At 38.8% G+C, this 18,987-nt stretch overlaps 1 protein-coding gene across 6 annotated transcripts in view; it reads right to left on the reverse strand.

Moving 5' to 3' along the window:
- Positions 1-18,987, reverse strand: part of ITSN2 (intersectin 2) — a 139,894-nt gene that overhangs the window by 24,339 nt on the left and 96,568 nt on the right. For 4 of the 6 annotated variants that reach the window (XM_088026335.1, XM_088026332.1, XM_088026331.1 and 1 more), the window contains 4 exons: positions 18,797-18,842; positions 18,593-18,714; positions 16,746-16,854; positions 16,101-16,292 (listed from right to left, as the gene is read on the reverse strand). In XM_088026335.1, coding sequence (XP_087882461.1) covers positions 16,101-16,292; positions 16,746-16,854; positions 18,593-18,714; positions 18,797-18,842 — 469 coding nt within the window. The remainder of the gene's footprint in view (positions 1-16,100; positions 16,293-16,745; positions 16,855-18,592; positions 18,715-18,796; positions 18,843-18,987) is intronic. The other 2 variants (XM_028099478.2, XM_028099479.2) reach the window with 1 other exon arrangement.

Here is an 18,987-nt window from a genome sequence, read left to right on the forward strand (position 1 = left end):
ACCAACACCACAGAAATACAAAGGATTATAAGAGAACATTATAGAAAAATATATGGCAACAAACTGGACAACCTAGAAGAAATGGATAAATTCGTAGAAACATATTACCTCCCAAAAGTGAATCAGGAAGACATAGAAAATTTGAACAAACTGATTACCAGCAATGAAATTGAATGAGTAATCAAAAAACTCCCAACAAATAAAGCTCCAGGACCAGATGGTGTCACAGATAAATTCTACCAAACATTTAAAGAAGCATTATACTTATTCTTCTCAAACTATTCTAAAAATAAAAAAATAAAAAAAAAAATAAAGAAGAGGAAGAAAAATTTCCAAATCCTTTTTATGAGGCCAGAATTACCCTGATACCAAAGCCAGACAAAGACACTACGAAAAAATAACTACAGGCCAATTTCTCTGATGAAGATATGTGCAAAAATCCTTAAGAAAATATTAGCAAGCCAAATTTTACCGTACATTAAAAATGTACTCACTGCAATCAAGTGGGATTTATTCCTGAGATGCAGATCAATCAATGTGATACATCATATCAACCCATACCTAACATCATACTCAATGCTGAAAACTGAAAACTTTCCCCCTAAGATCAGGAACAAGATAACGATGTCCACTCTCACCACTTTTATTCACATAGTACTGGAAGTCCTATCCACAGCAATTAGACAAGAAAAAAAAGTAAAAGGCAACCAAAGTGGTAAAGAAGTAGTAAAACTTTCACTATTTGTAGATGACATGATACTATATATAGAAAACCTTAAAGACTCCAACAAAAAACTACTAGAAGTGATAAATGAATTTGCAGTATACAAAATCAATATACAGAAATCTGTTGCATTTCTACGCATTAATAATGAAGTAGTAGAAAGAGAAATTAAAAAAACAGGGCGCCTGGGTGGCTCAGTTGGTTAAGAGACTGCCTTCGGCTCAGGTCATGATCCTGGAGTCCCGGGATCAAGTCCCACATCGGACTCCCTGCTCAGCGGGGAGCCTGCTTCTCCCTCTAACCCTCCCACCTCTCATGTACTCTCTCTCTCTCTCTCATTCTCTCTCAAAATAAACAAATAAATCTTTAAAAAAATTAAAAGAACAATCCCATTTACAATTGCACCAAAAAGAAAAAGTACCTAGGAATAAACTTAACCAAAGAGGTGAAAGACCTGTACTCTGAAAACTGTAAAATACTGATGAAAGAAATAGAAGATGACACAAACAAATGGAAAGATACTCCATGTTCATGGACTGGGAGAACAAATATTGTTAAAATGTCCGTACTATCCAAAGCAATCCACAGATTTAATACAATCCTTATAAAAATACCCACGGGGTGCCTGGGTGGCTCAGTCGGTTAAGCAGCTACTTTTGGCTCAGGTCCTGAGATTGAGTCTCACATCAGGCTCCCTGCTCAGCAAGGAGTCTGCTTCTCCCTCTGCCTCTCCCTGCCACCCTCCCCCTGCTTTGTGCATGCTCTCTCTCTCTCATAAATAAATAAAATCTTTAAAAAAATACCCACACCATTTTTTTTTCACAGAACTAGAATAATCCTAAAATTTGTATGGAAGCACAAAAGACCCCAAGTAGCCAAAGCAATCTTGAAAAAGAACAAAACCGGAGGTATCACAATCCCAGATTTCAAGATAAACTACAAATCTGTGGTAATCAAACAGTATGATACTGACACAAAAACAGACACATTGATTAATGGAACAGAATAGAGAGCCCAGAAGTAAACCCACAATTAAATGATCAATTAATCTTTGCCAAAGGAGGCAAGAATATGCAATGGGAAAAAGATAGTCTCTTCAAAAAATGGTGCTGGGAAAACTGGATAGCTACATGTGAAAGAATGAAACTGGACCACTTTCTTACACCACACACAAAAATAAACTCAAAATGGATTGAAGACCTAAATGTGAGACTGAGTACATAAAAATCCTAGAAGAGCAGAGGCAGTGATTTCTCGGACATCATTCACAGCAAGTTTTTTGTCTTCTTCTTTTTTAAGATTTTATTTATTTATGTATTTATTTATTTAGAGAGAGAGAGAGCCCACGCGGCGCGCGCGCACACGCGCGTGTACACACACACACACACACACACACACACACACACGAGCAGCGGGAGGGGCAAAGGGATGGGGAGAAAGTGAATTTCAAGCAGACTCCACACTGAGTGCAGAGCCTGATGTGGGGCTTGATCTCATGATCCCTGAGATCATGACCTGAGCTGAAATCAAGAATCAGATGCTTAACTGACTGAGCCACTCAGGTGCCCCCACAGCAAGTATTTTCTAGATATGTCTCCTGAGGCAAGGGAAACAAAAGCAAAAATAAACTCTTGGGACTACATAAAGATAAAAAGCTTCTGCACAAAAACAGAAACAATCAACAAAAAGACAACCCAATGACTGGGAGAAGATATTTGCAAAAGACATATCTGATAAAGGGTTAGTGTCCAAAATATGTAAAGAACTTATACAGCTCAACACCAAAAAACCCCAAATAACCCAATTAAAAATGGGCAGAAGACATGAACAGACATTTCTTCAAAGAAGATATCCAGATGGCCAACAGACACATGAAAAGATGCTCAACATCACTTGGCATCAAGAAAATACAAATCAAAACTGCAATGACATATCACCTAACATCTGTCAGAATGGCTGAAATCAAAAACATAAGAAACAACAAGTGTTGCCAAGTATGTGGCGAAAAAGGAACCCTCCTACATTGTTGGTGGAAATGTAAACTGGTATAGCCACCATAGAAAACAGTATGGGAGTTCCTCAAAAAATTAAAGATAGAATTACCATACAGTTCAGTAATTCCATTGCTGAATATTTACCCCAAGAATATGAAAACACTAATTAAAAAGATAAGAGCACACCTATGTTTACTGCAGCATTTACAATAGCCATATTATGGAAGCAGCACAAGTGTCCATCCACAGATGAATGGATAAAGAAGATGGGGTGTGTGTGTATATATATAAAATGCAATATTACTCAGCCATAAAAATGAATGAAATCTTGCCATCTGCAACAACTGTATGGAGCTAGAGTGTATAATGCTAAGTGAAATAAGTCAGCCAGAGAAAGACAAATACCATATGATGTTACTCATATGTGGAATTTTGGAATTTAAGAAATAACACAAGTGAAAAAGGAAAGAGACAAAAAAACTCTTAAAATTTAAATATAAAACTTTTAAATATAGAGAACTGGTGGTTACCAGGGAGGAAGTAGGTGGGAATGAGAGAAATAGGCGATGGAGATTAATAGTACACTCATTGTGATGAGCCCCAGGTGCTGTACAGAAGTGTTGAATCACTATACTGTACTCCTGAAACTCATATAACACTGCATAGTAATTATACTGGAATTAAAACAAAAAAAATTCAGCTAGATGCTGTTTACACTGACACCTAACATGTAATGTTACAGATATGTCAGAAGTAAAGGTTTGGATAAAGCTCCACATTTACAATATATTAAAAAGCAACTAGGGAGGTTTTATTAGCAACAGACCAAAATAGGCTTTCAAAGATCTATGTAAACATTATAAATATTTAGGATGATATAATAATGTTGATTTCATTTGCAACTAACAGAATAGCATCAAAATGTAAAATTAACTGACAAAATTACCTCTGAAAGAGGAAGGAAGGAAGGAAGGGGCAAGGGAGGGAGAGAGGAAAAAAGAAAAAAAAAACCTGAAAAATCTATAATCAAAGTAGTGGATTATAATATTTCTCAATGAAAATTAGTAAATATGAAAGATTTGAATGATATTAACAGGCTTAATATAATGAACACATATGCAAGGGAACACATATTCTTCTCAAGCACCCACAGAATTAATTTCAACAAATGCCAGAGTCTGTATTACTGTGCAAAAACACTTCCTGAATATAGCTGAAAAATTAAACATTAAAATTATTTTCGTATGTATGTATGTATGTATTTTATTTATTTGACACAGAGAGAGAGACAGCTAGAGAGGGAACACAAGCAGTGGGAGCGGGAGAGGGAGAGGGAGAAGCAGGCTTCCCGCTGAGCAGGAAGTCCGATGCGGGGCTCGATCCCAGGACCCTGGGATCATGACCTGAGTCGAAGGCAGATGCTTAACAACTGAGCCACCCAGGCACCCCTAAATGTTGTATTTAAAGAAGAGGTTCCTAAAAGCTCATAGCTTCCTCCTTTAGCAAAAGGTACCTCAATTTGCTTGACCTATCATTAGGATCACTCCTCTTCCTTAAAATCCTTCTTTACTTGGCTTCTAGGTCATACCTTGCCTCAGGTCCCGCTACCTCTCTGGCCAGTCCCCTCCTCTCCTTTCCTAGCTCCTCCTCAACCCAAAGACTTAACGTTGGAACCCAAAGGCTCAGCCTTGTAACTCTTCTCCGCATACAGCCTTGCTGGTCCCACTGAGTCTCGTAGCTTTGAGGATCATCTATGCACCAACACACTCCCAAACGTATACACCAGCCTGAATATATCCTCTGGACCTCACCATGTTCTACTGCCTACCCAGTATCTCCACTTATCCATCTTAAAGGTAAGTGATGGTAATATCCAAAACCAAACTCCTAATCATCTTCCCTGCCCCTCCTCCCTCATCATGTGCCTTCATTTAAGGGCAACTCCATCCCTCTGGTTGCTTAGGCCAAGATCTTTAGGGTCATCCTTGATACTTTTCTTCTCACATCCCACATTCAATCCACCTATTGGCTCTGTCTTCAGAATATGCCCACAGTCTAACCACTTCTATGTCCACTTGGATCATACTGATTGGGCCACTACCACTGTTCACCTGGATTACTGAACTAGCCTCTTAATGTGCTTGCTTCTGAGCCCTTCCCTGTCCCAACCCTGCTTTAATCTAGCAAGCCAGAGCTATCCTGTTAAAGCATATCAGATCATATCCTTCCTTTGATTAAAACCCTTTGATGGGTTCTTGTCACTCCCAGGAAAGCTGAGGTTCTTACAAACAGCTTCCAAGAACCTAAACAGTCTTCCTCATTTCCCCAGTTAACCCTCTGTCCTTACTTCTTCCTCTTGCTTCTCCCTCTGTTCCAGCCACACTGGCCTCCATACTGTTCCTTAAGCATTACAGTCATGCTCCTGATTGAGGCCCTGGCATGTGCTCTTCCCTCCGCCCAGAATGATCTTCCAGATATTTACATGGCTCCCTCCAGATATCCCTCCTGTTCTTTAAGTCTTTGTTCACATGTCACCACTTCAGAGAGGTTTTATCTGAGAAGCCAGTTTAAAACTGAAATCCGTCTGGATCCACACTCCCCCACCAACCCATCCCTCCCTTTCCCTAACCTGCTTTAATTTTCTAAGACACGACATATTTATTCATTTTGTTTGTTTTCTGTCTTGCCCTACTTAACTGTCAGCTCCAAGAGGGGAAGAATTTTTTTTTTGTCTATGTTATAATCGGCTATATCCCCAGTGTCTGACACATAGTAGGTCTTCAACAAGTATTTGTAGACTGATACGAAGATAAGCTCTGAACTGCAGGAGACGGTACATCAATATTAACTGCAGGTGGAGAGAGAATGATGAAAACTTCCTGGTAAGTTCTTTCTGGCAGACAGGAAGGGTGGGAAAGCAAGAAAAAGAGCTCATGGCGACCATCAGGTCAAAGTCCTCGGGGCCACAAGAATGCCCCCCCGCCCCAACTTGCGTGAGGACACAGAGACTGACAGCCAAGTTATGCACAACGAATGACAGCTCTGTAAATTGTGTCCCACAGAGTCAGGAGGCAGCTGCAGAATAAACGCATGCGAGAGCAAGAAGCAAATGAGAGATGTCTAAGAAAGCAGAGGAGGGAGCTCTGTGAAGACTCCAAAAGGTGAAGGACAAAAGACGGTTTGTGATGATTGATACAAAGAGAGCTTGTTCGGATTATGTCATAAAGTCCCAGAAAAGTCCTTGCCCATTGTGAGAAGAGCAATGCCACTGAACAACGCTATTCTCTGTGCCCAAACAAGCAGCCAGAGTATCACATAATGGTTTTCAGTCTGTGTCGAAGCTCAGTGAAAAGACAATTTTTAACAGTAAATCCAGATGACTAAACAGTGTGCTGCCTTTAAAAAAAATGATTTTATTTATTTGAGAGAGAGAGAGAGAGCATGAGCGGGAGGAGGAGCAGAGGGAGAGGGAGAAGCAGACTCTGGGCAGAGCTCGGAGCCCAACATGGGGCTTAATCCCACGACCCTGAAATCATGACCCGAGCCGAAATCAAGAGTCGGATGCTCAACTAGCCAGACGCCCCTGAAGACTGCCTTTAATACAGAAGTTCTGTCAGGGCACCAGAAAATTACTGCAGATCTTATATTGTAAAAGAATAGCAGTTTATCCCTGTGGCAACTATTACTGAATACACACTGTGTACCAGGTAGTATGCTCCCACTATGTAGCCACAGATCTTTGTGATTTCTGGAAATTTATACAATTGTTGAACAAACTGTTAAACTCTATGTCTTCTTGATGCCTGTCAATTCTTTGTCACCAGGAGTTAGGTTGTTTAAGCATGAAAAGAGAAGTTAATATTGTATTCTAATATTGCAGACCATCAGAAAGCAAAATATTTGGTTATCAGTAAATGGAAGTATTCCGGAACTTCCCAAAGCAAGTCTGCTGATAAATGCAAGTTGACAAAGAAACATTTTATTGGTTTTATTTTTACTTTTGAATCTACAGTGAAAGGTCATAAGCCTAAAAGAAAGCAAAGACCTCCTAATGGTAGACAGAGGTGCCTCTGAGGCTGAGCCTCGGAAGGAGGTTCGTTCAGGCTGATCCTTGTGACACCTTCTAGACTGCTAGAGTTCTCTCATGGACCCAACTGAGTGATGTGATGTGCTATGCAGACACTGAATATTATGAAGAGGTGTCACGCAACTCTAGTCTTTTTGTGTTTGCCCAACATATAGCCTTTAGCCTGAACATAAAAATAACTGTTACCAACAAGCATATGACGATTTACAACCTCTCATCAACCCTCTGAACAATGGATACCACTCTGACCCCTGCTGTGTAAATATATGGAAAGTCTTAAGTTTGGTGGCTAAGAGACTTAGTGCAGAATTTAGAGCTATGAAATCTCTACATCTAGGCCTCTTGGTTCAAGTCTTACACTTGAAATGCCAGGCCATTCTAAATGGCGCTTGCACAGCCATCTTCCTTGAGGCAAACCACGCACGACAGTGTATAAACATGACCTGGTCTGATGCTTGCTGGACTGAATTCTAGAGGAAAAAAGGGGCACTTTTCTGGAAATGCCAACAGAGCTCTCACTCTCCTTTAGCTCATTTTTGTGTCTAAGTGACGACTGGTACCTACATAACCTTCTCTGTCACACAGGCAATGAGTAACTGTGTCTAACAGCCAATCTCGTATGGACTGTTCCACATACTTCTGACTTGGGAGTCAGACTGGGAATCGCGTGACTAACCCAGACATGTACCCGAAGTACTCAGTCCATTGCTTAGAACAAAGCAAACGCTTAGTAAATGTTAGCTGTGATTTCTAGTATCTGTGTGTTAGACACTGACCTAGTGCTTCAGAGATCCCTAAGTCCCATCCACAGTGTAGGTATTCTCAACCTCACCATACAGGTGCGGCTGTCTCAGCAAGTGAGCGGAAGAGAGCCAGGATTCAAAGCTCCCACTACCCTCCCCACCACGTTTGCTCTAGCACTCTCTTTGATTTTATCACTCCCTTTGACTAAGTATTTTTGCCTTTTGACAACAGCATTAAGACACCTCTCTCATTTCAGAACTTGTTCTTGTTTAAAACAAAGTTTAAAACGTTTTTATGAAGGCAAACTACTCAAACAATAGGCAAAGGATTTAAATACACATCTCTCTAAAGAAGATATGCAAATGGCCAACAAGCACATGAAAAGATGCTCAACATTATCAGTCATCGAGGAGATGTAAATCAAAACCACAATGAGATGTCTCTTCACACCCAGAGGGATGGCTACAGTAAGAAGTCAGATAATAACAAGTGTTGGTAAGGATATGAAGAAAGAGAAACTTCGTGCCCTGCTGGTGGGAATATAAAATGGTGTAGCTACTTTGGAAAACAGTCTGGCAGTTCCTCAAAAAGTTGAACACAGAGGCGCGCCGGGGTGGCTCAGTTGGTTAAGTGTCTGCCTTTGTCTCAGGTCATAATCTAGGGGTCCTGGGCTCGAGCCCTGCATCAGGCTCCCCACTTAGCAGGGAGCCTGCTTCTCCCTCTCCCTCTGCTCCTCCCCACCATTCGTGCTCTTTCTTGGTCTCTCTCAAATAAACAAAATCTTTAAAAAAAAAAAAAGTTAAACATAGAATTGCCATTTGATGTAGCAATTTCATTCCTACTTAGGTGTATATTCAAGAGACATGAAGATGTATGTCCACACAAAAACTTGTACACAAATATTCATAGCAGCATTGTTCATAATAGCCAAAAGACAGAAACAACCCAAATGTTCATCAACTAAAGAATGGATAAGCAAAATGTGGTGTACCCATACAGTGGACTACTACTTAGTCACAGAAAGGAACAAAGTCCAGAGGCATACTACAGCATGGATGTACCTCGAAGATATTATGCTGAGTAAAATAAGCCAATCACAAAACTCACACATTTTATGATCCCGTGTATATAATATGTCCAGAATAGGCAAACATACGGAGACAGAAAGTAGGTAAATAGTGGCTGCCTAAGGCTGGAGGTGGGGGTTGTACAGGAAGATAGGAAGGTAACAGTTAAAGGAATCAGGGCTTCTTTTGGGGGTGATGAAAATGTTCTGGAATTAGCCATCTGCGATGACAGTCGCACAACACTGAATATACTAAAAACCATTCAAGTGTACACTTTAAATGGGTAAACTATATGGTATAGGATTTATATCTCAATAAAGCTGTTACCAAAAGAAGTGATTATGTTCAGCTTTATCCTTCCAGACACTATTCTTAAAGATTCCTGTCCTTGTTTGTCATATTCACTCTTTGTCTCCTGGCTTCTTCTCTGTTGTGTACTTTCTACAAAGAAGAAACACTGTGCCGCCTCTGACTTTTCCTCTTTCCTTTTCCCTGGTTCCAGTGATGGCTGTACTGCAGGGGTCTCACTGCTCTAAACAGGGTGGCAGTGTCTGCACGCTAGTGTAGACGGTCAGAGCGTGGGCTCTGGAGCCAAACCACATGGGTTTGAACTCAGCTCTACCACTTACTGGCAGAGTAACCCTGGACAAGTTATTTAGCTTTTGCTTAAATTTCCGTATCTGTAAAATGAAAATTATAATGAGGTTTTAAAAGCATTTGGGAACTTCAGAAAAGTACCTAAATTAATAAGCACTCAATGAAGGGCACTTTCTTTTTACTGGTATGAGCAATGAACCAGCGCTTCCTTATTCTCCTAGAACCTATCTCCTGCCTCCGTGGGTGCCTTCGAGGTCTCACCCGTAACTGCTGACACCCTCAGACGATCAGCTCATCTACTTTCATGGGCTCAACGCCATCAACCTGCATTCATCCCACTGGCCGATGTCCTTCCTGCTGCTGTGTGGCTCAGCCCTCTGACCACCTGCTGGACCGGCCTCCCCGGGTGTCCCACTGGCGCTTTGTAGTCAAAACCAAACTCTTCTTCCCCTAACTCTGATTCCTTACTGTAGCTGGTGGCACCACTATCCTACCTGTCACCAGGATACAAACCTGCCCACACATCCCATCCATTCCCAACTCCTGCCATTGTTCCTTCAGAAACAGTTCTTAGCTCTGTTTCATCACTTTCCCCCCACCTTGGCTTCATAGCAGAATCATCTGAGGAGCTCTGAAAAATCCCCACATGCAGACCTTGCTTTAGACCGTTTAAATGAGGACTCAGGCATCCCAGGTGATCCTAAGGAATCTCATTCAAGCTAGAGAATCTCTGATTTAGACTTTGGTCTGCCTCTCAAGCCCCAACTTCCACTGTTTTTGGCTTTGCACTTCCACTCCAGCCGTAATGAACTGCTTATAAAATCACTGCCCCCTCCCCCACCTACACCGTTTCTTGTCTTTATCGTACTCTTCACCATGCCACCCCCCATCTGGCTTACTCCTATTTATCTTATCCATCTCCCAGTTGCCTCCTCCAGGAAGTCTTCTCTAATTCACCAATCTACAGTGAACGAGGTAGTCCTCCTCTGTACTTTCTTGGTGCCCAGTGAAGGTCTACCACTGTGCTTATTGTTAGCATGCTCTTCTAGAACTATCTGCCTATGTGCCTCACCCCCTCACAGAGCAATGTACGACCTGAGCCCAGGACTAGCTGACACTCATTTTCACATTCTCAGCAGTTAGTCTCCTGGTTGGCCTTATGCAAATGCTCAATTCCAGAGATGAGGAAAGGTTTTCTGCAAAGAGGTTGTTTATGCCAGACATTCACAGATGGGTTGGAGTTTGATCCATATTTTTTCACTCAAGGTGAAACCACCAACTTGATTACTTAAGTCCGGTGCCTCCAAGCATCCACTGCAGTTTTTTCTTTTTTTTTAAGATTTTATTTATTTATTTGACAGAGACAGAGACAGCGAGAGCAGGAACACAAGCAGGGGGAGTGGAAGAGGGAGAAGCAGGCTTCCTGCGGAGCAGGGAGCCCGATGCGGGGCTCGATCCCAGGACCCTGGGATCATGACCTGAGCCGAAGGCAGACGCTTAACGACTGAGCCACCCAGGCACCCCAGTTTCTTTTATACACACTCTTGTACTAAGAATGTTTTATCTTGCATTTGCAATGAGTATCAGCTTGTAAGTTCCCTCCACTCTTTTTAGGAAAAAGTTGGAGTAAAAACTGTAAATAACATAGTAGTCTATTATCCTAGATTATATTTTCTTTTACTTTCAAATCAAAATTTCTTTTGCTTTCAAAATTTCTTTTGCTTTTGAGATACATATGATTATCTTGGATCCAATTACCTCGATCATGACCATTTAAAAATTTCTTTTGCCTTTTGTGATGTAAAACAATTCACTGGCCTATACCCACAGACTATGTTAAGGAAAAAGAGAAATTCCAAAGAAATTCAATCTCGACTACATATAATTAAAAATACATTTCAAAGGGTGCTTCAAAAGAAATACACAATACAAGTAATGTAGTTTGTGTCCTTTTAATAAACACACTTGCATAGTTATATTACAATTTTGTAAAAATAAAAACAGATGACCTCATGCCAAGCGTGCCTAGCATCTGCACAATCTCAATACCTTTAATACTATAGTTTCAAGACACACACAATAAAAATTTAAGGCAAAAACAGCACTTCGCGACAATAACTTACTACAGCAGCGTCACAGCAGCATCCAATAATGCCACTTTAGGCAAAGTCTCTCGGTATTTCCATTACAGATTCTATTTACAAGAACTTATAACTTGGTAAAATTTATTCTAAGAAAACTTGGCAAATAAAGCTTTGGACTGGAATTGGCATTTCTTTCTCTACTTTTCCTTCCCCCACTTTCAAACTATCAGTATTCATATTGTATTTTAAAATAAAATAGCAGTTACATTTTTTAATCGTTGTATTATTTTAAAATGACTCTTTAAGATAAAGTTTTAGAGGAAACTATGTAATGGATGGGATTCATTTAAATATTCAAATTTGCTAAAAAATCAGCTTTGGTTTTAGAATAGATTTTTTTCATCGCTGGAAAACCTGTAAGGTTTAATCACATACTTTAAAAATGATCATCACATACTACAATCTTTAAACAGGTTTTTTGTTTTGTTTTTTTAAACAAACAGGTATTTGGATTCTTCCTACAGGGTTCAGATTTATTCCCATTTTAAAATTCTGTGCTCCTGATAAACCCTTTTCCTTCTAATGTTGCTTTCTAAGCCAATTGAAAGCCGCCTCTGATCCTGAATGAGAAAGAGATCAAACAACATGGCTGAATGGGAGGTACTGTGAAGGATTGACTGCATGCATTTCTAAGAAGGATTTAGGTTACTCTTACATGACATTCAATTTCCTTTACTTTTAGCTTTCTCTCAAATATATGGCAAAATACCTACACAAAGAGTGGTATTTCAGGAAATACAGTAAACTTATCTTCTAGACCAACATCCAGCTTAAGTATGCCATTATGTGATTTGCTTTTGGTCCATGGGTACCTGATGAATGTATTATTTTTCATATTGGTTACAGATGCTAAGCTCTACCTGAATGTCATTCTTGATAACTTATATTTATCAGGGTTACAATGAAGCAATTTGAGCTATAAAAATGCCCTTGAAATAATTTATCAGTGTATTAGATAAGCCCAAATTCAAAATTATAAAGAGAAAATGTTATATCAAATTGTGCAGCTAATTAACAGTGGTCTGATTTCCACTCTCAGGGTTTAAAATGGATTTAAAGTAACTGTCCTTAATCTGAACCCAAAGAGTGCAAAAGCCGAAAGTTCAGAAAATAAAAGGCAAGATCAAGTAATCCGTACAATTTGGAAGATCAGTTGAATCCACAAGGACTCAGTCTTTGCACTGTCCCCTTTAGTGACTGCAGACAAATCTGTTATCCCACATGTAAAGTGTTATTATTGCTTTCCTATTAATGTCATATTTTATAAAAGTACCATGATGATGCCAAATGCTAAAAATTGAGGTGGTCTAATAACTAGAAACCCCTGCCCCCAGGAGCACACATATACACCATCCTACATCCCAAAAATGTTAAGCATTTTGAAACACAGACATCTGAACTTTGTAAAGTTCAACCTAAATTGTTGATTCTTTCTCAAGAAAAGTTATGATTTAGGCAATGACTGAAATTCTTCATTCACAATGTATAGGCACATTAACATAAATATTGCACAAAATATGCCTCTAACTGAAACTCAGAGATATAAAAACATATTTCACTCTTCTTAAAGAACTCGGTGAGGAAATAAGACTCTGTGATCGTATACTTTTCCTGATAATACTCTGACATTCATAAAGAGTAGATTGCACTGCAGTTTGTAAACATTTCAAATTGCATAAACTTCTCACTGATTTTCAAATATAGTTTAATACTGCCTACTAAAACCCCTTTCTGTTTCAGCTAGGTACTCTCACATCATTTACTTACTTATAATAATGTTTATTATCTTTAAAGTGTTTTCCATTCAAGGAAAAGGAGTAAAATCCTATGCCAAAGTAGCCAACGTGTCTGAAGACAAGATATTAACCAGAGCATTCTGGATGGTAAAATCAGTCTTCTAGCCTCGGAGCAGCTTCATGGACATAGAAGAATGACTGCTCTCACACATCTTTCCTCCACTCAGATTCATTCCTGACTGAGCAGAGTCTGTATGCCTGCTTCAGGGGCATTTAAACTCTTCAAGGATTCCTTATGATTTCTACTCAATACATTAAAAAGAACATCAGCGCATGTTATTTTATGACCTGGGACAGGTAGTCACCTAATTAAAATAGGTATCATGAATTTTGACTTTAGAATGTATTCTAGATCTAAACGCTAAGCTAGGGAAGGTTTCCTATCTCACCACCAACTATGGGAGCCTTTCATTCCTCAAAAAGAATCCATTTTTAGGTCACCAGTAAAGAAGTAACAACTAACCGCTATAGCATACGGTGCAGGATCTTCATTAGCCCAGAGCTCACAGACCCTACAGTAACCCCCACAGTACAGTGCCGTTTGTGGGCGGCTGAGATGGAGGAGACATAGCCCGCTCTGCACATCCTGCTGGGGTGGGCTGCTTTCCTCTTTTCTGAGAAAAGCTTCCCAGAAGTGTTATTGCCCCCACCCGGAAATACACAGAAAATAGAGAAAACGTTACTTCCAGTTCTTGGCCTTTAAACGAATTTAAATATTGGTACTCATGGTGGCATATTAGAAAGTAACAGAGTAAACAGTGCATATTTGGGAGCAAATCACATATTGAACCAGTTAAGAGCTCACTGTGATTAGGATTAGATCAAACATAAGAGCAAAACATAAGCAAGTTTTATCTGAATTGTAATGAATATACATGTTGCAGTAACATTAGAAAAGCATGGCAGCCCATTCCAAACCAGTGAGAACAGTTTGTGCAAATAGTGGGTCTTTGTGTGTTTGAACTCCCACCATGTAAGGGCAAACTCAATATGCATGCTAATGACCTACAATTACCAAATTAAAAAAGAAGAAAAATGCTAAAGGATGCCAGAGTGAACAGCAGGGAAAGCCACACAAAGACCCACTATCCTTTAACTTGTTACAAATAAATTTTAACTGTAAATTAGAAACACAAAGAAATAATCACAAGTGGCTCTAACATTCAAACGAAGTTAATGAATTGTGTAGGAGATATTTGATCAGGGCTACCTGCCCTGCCTCCACGCTAGAGTCAAACTTGGATAGTGGGTCTCTGGGGTGCTTTCACACTGGAAGACAACATTGGGTCCTATAAAAAGAAAAATGAGGAATAAAATGAACATAAAGCAAATTAAGTGGGTGAGAAAAAATCTGACTAGTAACATGCAACATCAACTAAATATATCTGAATTATTAAAATTTTAAAACATCCTAATTAAATAATAAAATGAAAATAGTAACTGTAAGGGCCCAAGAAACACCAATGGTAATCTAAAATTTAACTAGTTTTCACAGATGCATATATTCCTGGCCGTTCTTCCTTTAGAACAGCTTTTATCTGTTCTTTATATTCTTTATAAAACTTAATTGGAAAAAAGCATTCCTCCACTGGAAAACAAGATAAATAACAACAACAACGCACTTGGAAACCCGTCCCCCCACATCCTGGGCACTAGAAAAGCCAAATGTACTGTTGTACCGGGTGCCTCCAAGGTTCACTAGCCAAAGAGCTTCCAGACCCCAGAGGTCTAAGAAGTATCTTCCCCTCTCAGGGCCAGGAAAGGTCCCTGGGGTATGTCTAATTGATTAGATAAATGGGCAAGCTCTGGAAGCTGCCAACCATTAGCAGAGCTTAAAAACAGTCATTTAGGTAGCCCACATCTTTAAGGAATGTTCAAACCATAAAAAACTCAACTCCTCCCACATCCAAATTGGGAAATTTAGTTGCTTTATCTAAAGGAAAGCCTTCTCCCAGGATCAGAACTATCTTTAAAGCTACAAGCTCTACAGTGAAAATAATGCACTAATACTTCAAAATGACAGATATAGTATAAATTCATAATACTTGCACTGAATCATAAGCATATCTCAGCTTGACTGGGTTACATTTATATGCTCTCAGAAACTAAACTAAAATGAAAGGCTAAATATTTTAGATAATTTCACAATGATAAAAATATAAATCATGATGAATCATGATGTATTTCATATAAAAGAAAACAAAAACAAAATCAAAAAGGTGGGAAAAGTGACATTTTATAAAGGTAAAAAGTATTTCCAAGTACTGTTTGTTCTCTAACTATTGTAAATGCATGTTTATTGTCAAATATAAGAAAGGCTAGGTAACTACTAAGAGATAACTTTATATAATACCATATTTCACACTGAGATCTGGATCCTTGTTCTAAAAATAGTGAAACAGATCTTGATTCACGTATCTCTTATGGCATTAGGTATCTTTAAAAAACCACCTAATAGAGTTTTGCAAACAAACAGTTTAAACAGGTTTTTAATTTTCTGCTAACCTGGATGATGTGTAAATATGTGGATATTAAATGAGAGGGTTGCAAAATTAATAGCACCTGTACTCTCAAAGGGTAATTTGAGTAGGTGAATATGGTTAATTACTGGCTGCTTTTTATTAAGCAGAAAAAGATCATTAGAAGTCAAAAAGGATGGTGGTAAAGGGAAGTTGAAGTATAGACTGCTCTTATACCCCAGAACCTCTAAAAGACACATTTTTTCAGATAAAGTCTAATAGTAAGGTCTAAAGCTAAGAAAAAAAGTATTTAAAGCAGTATAACTTTTGATTTTGTGAAAAATTTCCTTTTGCAATTTATTGCTTTCATCACTAAATATATACTTGCTAAGAGTGCTGAGTTTAAGATACTGCTCTGGGACAGAATGAGTGCAGTGCTGCATATGAAAGCTTTTGCACCAGCTGAGAGGCAGTTTGATCTTACTCACACTGTTGACTTGGATCGGAGTCTGTTGTCATCTTAACATAGTTTGAAGGAAAGAGACCAGTCACCCCGTTGATTTCTCCTTGCCACCAGTCAGGATCATCTTTGTTCAAAACATTGATAAGCTGTCCCTTGGAGAAATTCAGCTCATCCTCGTTATTTGCCCCATAGTCATACATGGCAATCACCTGACACACTACCAGAAAAAGAACAAAATAATTAATTATTCCTACAAAGGTCCCATGTTAAAACTGCCCTCAGATTTAAATTTAAATTTAAATTACTCTAACATTAAGTGTTAACATTAGGTTAAAATTTCTCTCTCACCCTCCCTCCTGCATTCCTTACTTTACAAAACGAGAATCTCCCAGCTACAGTTAATCCACATGAACTACTGCATTCTTAACTGTGAGAGCAGAGCAATTCCACTTCGAAAAGTTTGAAGCAATGAAGTGGTTCAAACTTGTATCACTGAACAGCTGGCTGTTTCTACACAAAACTTTTTAGAAAGGAAGTTCTCATTGTAACATTGCTAATTTTTAGGCAGAGTTATAAAAAGAAACAATTTTTAATATTTTTCAAAGCGTATGCTAATCTAAGAAGTCGCTGAGTTTTAACAAAACTTCCGGAAGCTGCAATGCACACTAACCCACAGCCGTACCAGGATGAAAGGCAGGTGTAGTTCTTTCACTGCTTGGACCCAAAAGTTTAACGTGGCTGGCAGGAAACCATCCTTTCTGCCGCTTTTTTCCTCTGGCCTGTAAAATCAGCAAAAGGGATATGGAAGATGAGATTAAAAACAATTATTGAGACATAAATTAAAAAAAACTGTGTAGTAAAGAATTTAGCCCTGTCCCAAAAGAGGTCTGGACTCTACCTTGGCTCCTGGGAGGTAATCTCTAAACCTGTGGTATGTCCTGACTGCTCAGTGTCTTATTTTCTCTGGGGGCCTTGCCCATGCCAGATAGTCTAACAATGTGACTTATAGTGGATGCTCTGGGTCACATATATGAACTCAACCTCCAGAGGGACTGGAGACTGAGTTTAGCCATATGGGCAGAACCACATCTATGTGATGGAGCCCCAGTAAAAACTCTGGACACCAAGGCTCGAATGAGCTTCTTTGCTTGACAATATTTGGTATGTATGTGTTGTTGCCAGGAGTTAATGTTATCCATGACTCCACTGCAAGAGGACAATGAAAGCTCTGTTTTTGGAACTGTCTTGAAATCAGCCCCATACATCTCTTCTCTTGGCTAACTGTAATCTAAATTATTTTGCTGTAATAAACTGTAACTATAAGAACAGTTTCAGTGTCTTATGAGTCTTTCTAGTTAATTACTGAACTTGAGGGTGGTCTTGGGAACCTCCAAACTTACAACTGGTGTCAGAAGTTAGGGTGGTCTTGGGGACTGAATTCTGCACTGGCCTTCCAGGTCAGTATCAAACAACTGGAAGACTCAATATGCATATCAAAGTACTGCTGAAAATGCTATTGTAGAAGTCTACTAAGAGGCCTTCAGGGTTCAGAGTTCTCTGCAAATTTCACACAAATAATATTTATAAACTCAAAAGACTCTTCTAGAATTCTCCTAGTAAGTTCAAGTCAACACTTAAAATGGTACAGTGCACAATGAACATCTCTTGGGGCTTTGTTAATAATTAATACAGAGATCACAAATACAATTTGTGTAGAGCCACGTTTCCCATTTACTAAAAGTTGCGTCAATCTTCAAAGCAAATCAGGAAGGTGGGATTTCAGGGGGCTATTCAAGATACTTTATTTTGAACCTCCACTGCTCTTTAGGAATTGTATAAGGCTGATTTGCAAGAATGAAGCTGTGTTTATCCTTCATATTATAACCATATATCAATCTGACATAAAAATGTAGCTATTATACCTCTCATCATCTTTTAATCTTAAAATGCTTTTTAGTTTTCCTAGTAAGGAACTTTTAGGAGAAAAGAACTCTCTTTCTGTTATTAAACATAAGCTGTAACTGTTTCTGTTGACATTTTAGGAAAAAACTAGGTTCATTTATGCCTTCATTTCCTTTCCTTGCACTGCTGTTTCGAAAACATAAGACTATGGTGGAGAAAGTCCAACGAGTAGCATTTCCTCAGGACACAGTCTGGATCATGTTTCTTTTCCTGGACAGAGGCTATACTGCAAGCCTGGGGCTATCCCAGGCAAAGGTGATGCTATGCTTTCCTTTAAGAAGGTGACCTGTGGTTTATTAAAGCAGGTATTACTGGAAAACAATTACGTCTGTAGAGAAAATTGTTCTTCATATTGTAACTTATAATATCAGTTCAACTGTGCTAAAAACAAACAGGGAAAAGACTAGAGGGAAACATAATACACTAAAATGTTACTAGTGATTACCTCTAAGCGGTATGATTAGAGGTGATCTAAAATTTTTGTTAATTTTATTTTTTAATGAGCATGCATTACTTTTACAATGAAAATGATAATTGTTATTTCAAAGTTATTACCTGTAATTCCCCTTGCCACCACCCGCTTGAATTTTTCTTTAGGATTAATATTAACTGTCCTGGTGCAAGACTTAGTTGTTCAGAACCAGAAGCCACATATGCTGAAGTTACTTGAGCAATCTCTGAAAAGAAGACAGACAAGAAACTATGAATTCAAGACTATTAAACACTGTAGTAATTTTTCAACTTCATTATTATACATACCAGGTTTCTTGTTTGATGTTCCAGATTTGCTAGCACTCCCAAAACTCTGCAAGGAAAAGACATGCTGTTTTATTATTTTCTAATAATCCAGATATAAGAGTACAAAGGTTATTAGGAATTAGAGATTTCTAATTCCCAGGATTCTTTGAATGAAGATCAAAATAACAATTAGCCTTATATTAACCAAGTAA

The sequence above is a fragment of the Eumetopias jubatus genome, unplaced genomic scaffold (assembly GCF_037043125.1).
Source record: "Eumetopias jubatus isolate StellerSeaLion01/CBP00866 unplaced genomic scaffold, mEumJub1_p1.0 scaffold_9, whole genome shotgun sequence".
NCBI classification, from domain to species: Eukaryota; Metazoa; Chordata; class Mammalia; order Carnivora; family Otariidae; genus Eumetopias; species Eumetopias jubatus.